We start from the raw sequence: 11,452 nt of genomic DNA, 5'->3' as shown, positions 1-11,452 counted from the left end.
CATGTGTTTTTGCACATGTTTATCGTATTTATGCCGATATGTTGTAGCACATTCAAGAGACAGAGTACAGTTGATTTACAGAGTAAAATAAGAAAAAAATCGAATGTTTAATTCATCAAGTTATTTTTCGGTTATGTATCAAGCAATCTTTGTCATATAATACCAAAAACTTCCAAAACTTGAATATGAATTCTCGCTACTGTTAACCATTGATCTTCCTCTAGATAATATTTCTATTTCCAATGATTTGTGCCTAAATAAATACTAGTAATTAGTTAGTGATTAGGACGAAAAACTCGATTTCATTTTTAGGTGAAGACGTAATGCAAGTTCAGATACTCGACACAATGAAATATAAGAACTGAAGGTGGATTCGACTTCACTCTTGCAGCGATGTAGGTCGTATATTTCCCTGGATTTCTAGAAATGAGACCAATTCATTACCCGCAAATAGGAAAGTGCGGGAAATGAAATCGGAGGTCATGAAGGTTGTTGAAATGGTAATTTACCTATGTGGAGCCATATCTAACACAAGAGAAGAATAGCACCCATATGTAAATTAATTGAAAAGTAAAAGCAAAATAGACATATACATATTAAACACGCACGTGTATGTATACACACACACACACAAATATATATACATATATATACATATATATATATATATATATATATATAATGTATATTATTTATATGCATTTATATATGTGTATATATATATTTATGTAAATAGAATGCATATACATATTACATTTCCATGCATTATATTGCCAATTGATTTATGAGTAAGATGAAACACGAGAAGAAAGAAGGAAAAAAGAAATTAAAACAGAAACAGACAGATTTGTAGTTTCATTTAAAATGCACAAAAACCAAATAAAACTGTTCTGAACATTCCATTACTTTATTCAACTGCGGCTCGTCTATTATATGACATTCAATATAAATGGATACATGTGTCTTATAGTTAATGATAGTAATTCATAGGAATTTATGAAAACAATAATATTATTCCAATAAATTTTTTTTTTTTTTTCCCGTTCATAAAATTCGACTTCAGCAGTTAATACAGTGGGCTCAGTGCTGAAGTCAGTGGTCGTGAATAAATTACTAATTTACGATGTATGTAACGTATGTACGTATGTATGTATGTATGTTTCATTCCACTCTTTGCCACCACGCAACTCTTCATGTCGAGTGAGATTGTTGGAGGGTCAAGTCAACAAGAAATCCAGTTAGTGAATGAGCGATAAAACTCCTACAGAGCCCTGACGAGCGTCCTCCCGGTCTCCTCCTCCCCTGAGATGACATCAAACGTCCGGTGGACGATGCAGTGACAGGGTGACATCCGCTGGAGGGAGGAGTAAGTGAAACAGGGCGAGAAGACACCGTAGACTATCGCGATGTCGATTTCTTTTTGTATATCCAGATCTGGGAGTGAAACAAGATTTATTGGTAAAGTTTTCAGTGCAGACTCTCTCTCTCTCTTCTCTCTTCTCTCCTCCTCTCTCTCTCTCGCTCTCTCCTCATCTCTCTCTCTCTCTTTATCATCAAATCATCATAATCTTTTTTTTCATTTTCCTCTTTATGAAATTTCAGCTAGTGACCCTTGTGAATATATACATATTTATTTATAGGTATATGATATGTATATATATACCGATGTATATATAAAATATATATATATATATATCTATATAATATATATGTATATAATATATATATATATATCCACATAACGTATATAATGTATATATGTTCACAAATATGTATAGATCTCCTAAGTGCAAACTCATATTAATATCTCACACATATTTATCCTCTGAAGAAGTAAGCATTCTAAAACAGATATGAGTAACAAAAAGACGCGACAACTAGCACCAGTAAAAATGGATTAAAAAAAAGAAAGAAAGAGAAAAGCTTATATACACAAAAGCGTTTTTGCTGCCTGCACTAGATACCCGGGCGGACTTCTTCGCGTGACAGGGCCAAGGACGGATACAGGGCTTGTTTGTTGAACGTTGGGTACGTGGCTGGCTTCAAATGGTGCAATATTTGCAGAAGGAAAATAAACGTTGTGAAATTTGCACTCAGCCATTGTTCCTAGGTTGCAGGGAACACAAAAATCGATGTATGTGTATATATATATATAGATATATATATATATATATATATATATATATATATATATATATATATATATATATATATATATATGTATATATACATATAAATATATATATATATATATATATATATATATATTATATATATTTATATGTATATATACATATATATATATATATATATATATATATATATATACATATGTATATATATATATATATATATATATATATATATATATATATATATATATACATATATACTGTATGTACATACTTTATTGTTTGTAAACGAGCAAGTTACTATATCATAACATCCAATCTCGTTGGCTTAATTTTATTTTTGTATTAAATATATCTATATACAATATTCTACATATGGACGTTATTATTTACAAGTTTGTCTTATTATATTTCTCACGTTTCCAAGGTTGATATTGTATTCTTTATCGTGTCAAATTTTATTTATTTACAATTATGTTTTCTGCATTTCCTCTTCCTTGCCGGAGGAAAGAGGACAGAATGAACCACGAATAATTACTAACGAAAAGGCTACGTATTTTATTCACACATTCATCTATATACATATATAGAGATATATTTATATACATATATATATATATATATATATATATATATATATATATACTATCTATATAACAATATATATATAAAATATATATATATATATATCTATAGTATATATATATATATATATATATATATATATATATATATAGTAGATATATATATAAATATATATATATATATATATATATATATATATATTATAGAGAGTATTATTATATATATATATAAAATATATATTTATATATATATATATATATATATATATTATATATAGAATATATATATATATATAGATATTATTATATATATAAAAATAATATATATATATATTTATATATATATAATATATATATATATATATATATATATTATCATATATATATATATTTTTAATATTATAATAATGTAATATATATAAATATAATATATATATATATATATATATACATATAGATAGATAGATAGATAGATATATATAGATATAGGTATAGATAGTTTATATATTATGCTTTCACACTTTCCCACTCACCTCCCGTATTTGTGGTCGACTTCGTTGCATTCAATATATCTTCATCTGTATCTGCTCCATTGCTCGTGTTTTCTTGGGCCGCAAATTTTGGGAGACGAGCAGGTGGGAGGGAGCGTTTGGTCCACCAACCTTTCGTTTTTATAAAAAAAAAAAAAAAACAAAAAAAAAAAAAAAAAAAAAAGTGAATGTAGGTTAGTGTATAGGACATTAGCTTGAGAACTCTCACAGTTAATTGGATCCTGTCTAATAAATCGTGCATTATTGAATCTCTGTAGAGGGCTAGTACCGTCAGTGCACCTCACGCCGTTCACTGTAGGCATATTTAAGGTTTATGCATTGTCCTTTCGGACCCTATCTACAAACCCTTTTCCATTTATTTTACTGTACCTCCTGGCATGTTCCCTTTCTTCCATCTTACTTTCCATCTTCTCTAACTATTGTTTCACAGTGCAACAAGCAAATAATATATATATATATATATAATATATATATATATATATATATATATATATATATATTATATATATATATATATCTATATATATCTGGTATATAATATATATATACATCTATATATATATATATATATATATATATATATAATATATATATATATGTATATGTATGTATGTATGTATATACATACCAATACATACTAGAGAGATAGAGAGAGAAAGAGAGAGGAAGTTTTAGGGCATATGCTCTTGCTACACACTCCTAGCCTCGGAATCGATCCCTCGAGACTACTAATGTCGTAAACAGCCTCATTACCCTTATATATTACCCTTATGAAATTATTAAAATGTAATTTCGTATTTGTCTTCTCTGAAAGTGTGTGTGTGTATGGGGTTGTGTGTGTAATTAATTATTCGCGTCTATAATCAAAACAAATCAGAATAGCAATGGCAGCATTGAAGTTATTAAATTATCCGACGCTCCTCGCTCAAGACTGTGACCCATCTCTATTCAACCCAGAATTCGAAAGTGTTTTGCCAGATTGTAAGCACTGATATTGGGAACGAAAGTAATTGTGTCAACCTCGTAGTAACATCTCACAGTATTCATTGTTGTAACTCGGCAGTTGCTAACATGACTCAAGGACTAGCTGTCTAACGATAGTATATATTTTATTATGATGTTTATTTATATTTTTTTTTGTATTACAGTCATCCTATTTGACTGGGTGGTTTTTATAGTGTGGGGTCCGGGTTGCGTCCTGCCTCCTTAGGAGTCCATCAGTTTTCTGACTATGTGCGCTGTTTCTAGGAGCACACTCTTCTGCATGAGTCCTGGAGTTACTACAGTATCTAGTTTTTCCCGGTTCCTTTTCAGGGAACTTGGGATCGCTCCTAGTGTTCCTATGATTATGGGCATAATTTACACTGGTATATTCCACATCCTTCTTATTGCTGTTTTCAGGTCTTGATACTTATCAAACTTTTCTCTCTCTTTCTCTTCTACTCTGGTGTCCCATGGTATTGCGACATCGATGAGTGATACCTTCTTCTTGATTTTGTCAACCAACGTCACGTCTGGTCTATTGGTACGTATCTGTTCTGATGCCATAGTCCCAGATGATCTTTGCCTGATCGTTTTCTATCATTCCATCAGGTTGGTGTTCGTACCAATTCTTACTGCAAGGTAGCTGGTGTTTCATATGAAACACACCATTGGTGTTTCATATGGAACACACCCACAATGTGCTTGCCAAGAATACTGAGTTCATTTGAAAGAAATAGAAGAAGATGATGGGAAATACAGAAAAACTAAATTACACCATAATTCATACATATTAAAAATTACATTAAAATGACGCAAGAACTTTATATAACCTGAATAGAAAATATTTAGAATTGCGGTTATGCAAATACAATCGAAAAAAAAATGTGTATGCTAGTCGTAATATATTCTGATCTAAGCATTTTATCATTCACCAAAAAGAAAGATTTTTGTTTGCCTTTGTTGGATTATTGTGTCAATAATAAAAGCGAGAAACACTATTACTATTATTACCCAACTTATTTAAAGGATGTTAGCGTTAATCTCGGGCCTACCTATCCTATTAACTCATTGAAAATCTTCCTCAGAATGAACACTCATTATGTAAGAAAAGATTAATTATAATAGGACAAAAAAAATTAACGTATGAAGTTCAGTTATTGGTGTCCACTTCAAAGAGATAGACAGCTGGATCGATAGATGATTTTATAAAGATATCAAATGAACTAAATTTTAAAAGATAGGTATAAATTTTTAAACTCATCAGTCCTCCTTAGAATAATGTGTTTATGAACAGTGTAGATGAATACAACACTTATATATATATATATATATATATATTATATATATATATATATATATATATATATATAATATATATCTATAATATATATATATATATCTGTACTCACTGTTTTTTTGTTTGGCGAAAGTGACTTGTATCATGGCGCTCAAAATGATCGTTGCCATGGTAACTGTTAACAACTTGTTCATGATTGTGGCTTCTTCTTGGTTTGTCCAGTCGGTAAATTTAGCGATTTCTCCAATGAGTGAAGCGATTTAGTTGAGTCCTGTGGATGTTCTGACTGACGCAGAAGACCTTGCGTGTCTATTTATCCTTTGTCTCCAAGGACGCGTTCTTCCTACGCCCCCTTCAGCACCTCCTACGAGTCTCCTCCACTTCCCTCTACGGTGGGACAAATTCCTTATCAGGTGAATTCTTCCTCGTCCTTCAAGGCAGGAACTCGTGATACGATTTTTTCCCCACCTCTCTCTCTCTCTCTCTCTCTCTCTCTCTCTCTCTCTCTCTCTCTCTCATAAGTTTATTCTGGTCAAGGGGTATCATGCCATTCGCGTTCCTCATGCAGGATATTGTCTCCTGGAATGTCAAGAAAAACGTTTTCTCTTCTTCTTCTTCTTCTCCCGACTCCAGCGGAGGAAGTGGGGCTGTGGGAGTCGATATGCTTGGGTTGCTATGTCGACGTCTGATGGAGTTTCCCACGACAGAAGAGAGAGAGAGAGAGAGAGAGAGAGAGAGAGAGAGAGAGAGAGAGAGAGAGAGAGAGAGAGCTAATGATGAAAAGGCAAAGTAATCAAACATGTAGAGAGAGAGAGAGAGAGAGAGAGAGAGAGAGAGAGAGAGAGAGAGAGAGAGAGAGAGAGAGAGAGAGAGAGAGAGAGACTGAAAAATAATGATGCAAAGTAATGAAAGATGTTTAACCTTCTTCTGTAATGCCAATTAAACTTCATAAAAAATGAAAGTTTGACAAAATGCCCAGATCGAAATCGCAGAAGAAACTAAGAGGAAGAAAAAATCGGAGAAATTCGTCGTCCACCGAATGCAATTAACGAAGACGAGGACAAAGGAGCATTAAATAAAAGAATAATGAAATAAAGCAGTGACAAAGCAAAGATTCGGGAATGAACAGCACAAAGATTAGTTTCCTTTAGATCATAGAAACGGTTATTAGCTGATACGTAATGAAAGTACTTCATTTATTTATTGGTGTCTTCATTAGTTTTAATATCAATCATCTCGTCTATTGGAAAAATGAAAGACGAAAACAGCGGGGGTCACTGGCCCCTCCCCTTGGGTACTCCTCAAAGCCAAACATGTGGGGACATGGATTTCGTCGTGACAACGAACGCAACAAGCACCTTTGGTTTTGCTGCCATTGCCAGGTACTTTAAAGCTGACCTGACCTTTGACCCAGGATCGAATCCCTGTAAATAAAATGGGCAGCGTTGCATGGCTAAAAGAATTACTCTTCCGCCGAACTATTTTTAAAAGCCCTTTTTTTTTCTCTCTCAAAGGATAGAATGCTTTTCGTTTTAACCTTTTTCGTTATATCAGTTTTTTATTGAAGAATATTTTTTGGAGGTAGCTTATCACTGATTTTATAATCTGTTATAGATAGGAAAAACTTTGTGTCAGTTTTCCCATTTGCGTTTCATCCATAAAGATGAAAAAGTGTCAGACTTTCTCTTTTTAAATCACTGATAACCATAACAATTTTTACTCCACTGACGTTTTCTCCTATTTTTTGCCCGAGCCTGGACGGTGTAACATATTTGTCATTTATGTAAACTTTCCCTACCTCCCGTGACTGTGATGGTACCATAGGGAGTTACCGTAATAGAATACACCATTACGAGTCTTAACCAATAATCGTAGAATATATATATATATATATATTATATTATATATATATATATACTATATATATATATATATTATTATATGTATTATTCAAAATTCCACGTCGATTCCTCCCAGAAATGCAATTACACTGAAAATTTAGGCCTTGACTGGAGGATGAGAGTTTGAACGAAAAAAAAAAAACAAAAAACTAAACTTCTCAGGCATAATGCCAATTTTACTGAGGAGGGAGGAATTTACATAAAAGTTGACCCTAGTTTTAAAAGCATTATATTTACATGATTTACAGAGCTCCAGGTACACAAAGGGTGGGGGGACCACCTTCAATCACCCAACACGTGGCGGGTAGCAGTTCAGCCACGGAGTTTAGAAAAATTGCGCAATGGATCAAGATTGCAAGCTTCAAAGGATTTCCAATTCCTACCACAGCCAGGGCACTATTGTTACTCATTAGGGTCAAACAAGCAACAACATATAATGACTTCAGTCAATTACAGAAAAACAGGAAATTACTAATTACCAGATTCGTTTAAGAGAACTCAAGACCCTTTCTCTACATAAAGAATTCATTGCGTTGTGTTACAGACATGAAAGGACATATATACTATATTCTATTGTGTTTTGCCCCCGAATTATTACTTACTAGTTTTAACATGAAGTTGTTGCCGAGTTCGGATTACAATAGGCACGGGTAAACCACGATACCACTAATATATATTCAATTTTACCCAGTCACGGAATCCACGCACAGATATGCATATCCCTAGCGATTTATCCCAGTCAAGGCAAATTAAATAATATATCATATAATACTCATCCAAACTTCGGTTGATTTAATCCATCCACTTCAATAAATGCTGGGAAGGAACGACATCGTTAATCGAAGTGAAATCCTTTTCACTCTGATTAAGTTCTCCTGTTACCAACCCACTCTACCAGTACCAATGTTGAGAAACGACTGACTTCATACCCTTTGCTCACTTCTGTGTCGAAAATAATATGTTCGCTCTCTCACCCAAAACACACGACTTCGGCCTCGTTCGCTCACGACAAAATTAACAACAAAACGAACGAAGCCCCAACCAACCAACACGAACCGAACGAAACTATCAAACAACTTACATCGCATGTTAACCAATTTATACAAAACCATTCACAAGACAATATTCCTTGGTAACAACGCTTATTACAATTAAATATAAACATAAAACATTCATTTGTACACAACCTGCACATTTCCACTTAACGCTATGTAATATAAAGGAACATTTTCCCCCCCCATAATACAGCATGAACATAGATATTCAATAAAAATTGATTTTCCATGTCGTTATTGTAAGTAACGACATATTCCCCGCCACCAAAAGTCTAATATCTAATATTTACAACAGTCCCTTTTGAATCAAAACTTTTCTAGTTTCTGCAGCCACCCGAGCAGCCTTCCTCGGTATGGTCGAGTACTCACTTCAGGAAATTTGGCAGGATCAGGAGTCTCAACTTCTTGCCACAACTCTAACGGGTACAATTTCACAATGGGACGCATGATCTGACCCATGGAGGTTTGAGGGGTTAGAAGCTACTCTAACTACATTGTCAGAACCCCACATGCACCTGAATCACCTGACCCAACTTCCATTTGTTTCTTGGCCCTTCATCATGTACGAGGACGACATCTCCTATTTTGGGCCAAGAATTATGTTGGACTCCAATTCGATGAGTCTCTCTTAAGAAATCAAATATTCATGTTCCCATCTTTTCCATAATTGATCACACAATTTGGATATGTAAAGGAATCTCTTTTCTACATTTTTTCTGTTTTACTATACAATGGATCTTCAGATACCTCCTCCAATTAATTGTTTCTTGGGAAAGGATCTTAATTTTCTACCCAAGATCAGATGATTAGGTGTTAAAACTCCTTCTGATGAAGGTCCCCCGATGGTGTAGCTTAGTGGCCTGTCATTTATGATAGATTCCAATTCCACCAAAATGCAGGATAATTCATCATAACTGAGAAGAGCTCGACCGACTACCTTCTTCATACAGTTCTTCAATAATCCGATCAATCTCTCCCAGATTGCAACCAAACCAAGGTGCTCTTGCTGGTATAAATTTCCACTTACACTCGATGTTCTCCAGATGGTTTTGAAAAAGGGGGCTATCTGCCATCGTTTTCAGATATTCAGATGCTGCTACGAAAGATAGTGGCGTTGTCACTCAACATTAGTGAAGGAAAGCCTTTACGGCTGCTAAACTTCCGGAAGGCATGAGGAAATGAGTCAGCGGACTGATTTCTGGACTACTTCCAGATGTATACCCCTAGTGATCGGGCATGTGAATAGTATGATATAAACCTTCTCCGGATTTTGCTTCCCTTCTTTTATCCATAAAGCACGGTGTAATCCACCCCCGTAACGCTGAAAGGTTGTTTCCGTTGTACCCGGAATTCCGGCAATGGGGTACTATATTAGTTCTATATGGTTTTCCTTGAACTTTCTTACAGATCACACAATGATGTAACACGCTCTTGACTAGTTGTCGCAGCTGTGGAATCCAGAATCCTGTCTTACACTAGCTACAGTAGCGTTCACCCCCATGTGTGCTTGCATCACATGATGTCGTCTTATTATTAACTTACTCAGAACACAACCCTTTGGCAGTAAGTAGGAAAAATTTGACTTCTTCAGGCAGTGTCGCGTGTTCCAACCTGCCTCTACATCTATTACATTATTATCCAAAAACAAATTCAACTGGCGAATTAATGTAAATTTTGGGTTTGTTTCCTCCCTCTTTAGGCTTTATATTCTTCTGGAAAGTACTCTCTCTGCACAAGAACAATTGTTTTGATCTTTCCTTCCTTGCAACTCTTCCAGAGTCAAAACCACCAGTTTTCTGTCATTGGTTGATAGTTTGCAATTCTTTATAAATCGCATTATCCAAGCTATGGTCTTAAAGACCTTGTCAGCTCTGCTGAATCTTTCCCAATCCAGCAGGCGTGTTTGCATCTATGTCCCCTACAACATTGACCACAATGTCCTGTTCACCCTGCATGTGTGTACACCCCACCCATGACCTATCAATTGGCAGTGTGGTGATTTTTTTAACCAAGGGGGTCCCTCCCACCAAAAGGAGTTTTTTGCTAACACCTTAGTCCTCTTTCCCCGTGTCAAACCAATCACTGGGATTTTCAGAAAGCAGGGTACGTAAGACAGGACTGACCCCGGAATCAAAGAGTTAATCTCAATTACTCTGTTTCTCACAAACACAGGCAGAACATTACGGACACAATCCAGCTAAGGGCGACTTTACTGTCTGACCAGACATATAATTGTTTAAACTCCTTCTCATCAAAGGAGTCAATAATAAATTTGGCCATTCTTGCCTCCTAGCAACAATGCCATTAGTTCCAATTTCGGAATAGTCAATTCCTTGATGGGCGCCACTCTACCCTTTGCCATAATTATATTAGAGCTTTCACCATTTGCTCTATAGGCCACACAACCATATGAAGTTTCGCTAGCATCGCAGAATATGTGCAAGGTATCACCAGTTCCCAGGCTAGCACTCCTAGGAAAAAGATATTTTTTTCAATACACTTCTCTAAGTCCTTGCGTAATTCACTCCATTCCTCTTGTAGCGGGTTGGCGAGTTGTTCGTCCCAATCCAGATGTTGCTTCCACAATTTCTGCAAAATATCCTTGCTTTCATAGTAACAGGGAGAAGCAATCCCAATGGATCGTATATTTGGGCAAACGGTACTGAGAATCTCTCGCTTTGTTTGACTCGATCTATTAATACTTGTTGGATTTATAGTTAAGACGTCTTTAATTATATCCCAATTCAATCCCAATACTTTATGAATTTGTTTTTGTTTGGCTTCAATTTGATAAGCAGCAGCAATAGTTTGTATAGACTCGCTATTGCTAAACCCACTCCTTCAATATAAGTGAGCCTGAGCAAAAATTTTGTTGGCATTAAAGAATAAATCCATCAACTCAGATTCACTATTAGCCGTAAATTGTAAATTATCTACATACAAACCCC

At 34.6% G+C, this 11,452-nt stretch overlaps 1 protein-coding gene across 1 annotated transcript; it reads right to left on the bottom strand.

Moving 5' to 3' along the window:
- Positions 1 to 1,066: 1,066 nt before the first annotated feature.
- LOC135200607 (uncharacterized) lies at positions 1,067 to 5,817 on the bottom strand. Its single transcript, XM_064229226.1, has 3 exons — positions 5,661 to 5,817; positions 3,250 to 3,378; positions 1,067 to 1,434 (listed from the first exon to the last, which is right to left on the bottom strand). Exons 1-3 carry the CDS (start codon positions 5,740 to 5,742, stop codon positions 1,262 to 1,264), a joined length of 384 nt encoding a protein of 127 aa, XP_064085296.1. The 5' UTR covers positions 5,743 to 5,817; the 3' UTR covers positions 1,067 to 1,261.
- Positions 5,818 to 11,452: the final 5,635 nt, after the last annotated feature.

This window comes from Macrobrachium nipponense, chromosome 27 (genome assembly GCF_015104395.2).
Source record: "Macrobrachium nipponense isolate FS-2020 chromosome 27, ASM1510439v2, whole genome shotgun sequence".
Classification (NCBI taxonomy): Eukaryota; Metazoa; Arthropoda; class Malacostraca; order Decapoda; family Palaemonidae; genus Macrobrachium; species Macrobrachium nipponense.
This window is presented reverse-complemented; position numbering and strand designations above follow the sequence as displayed.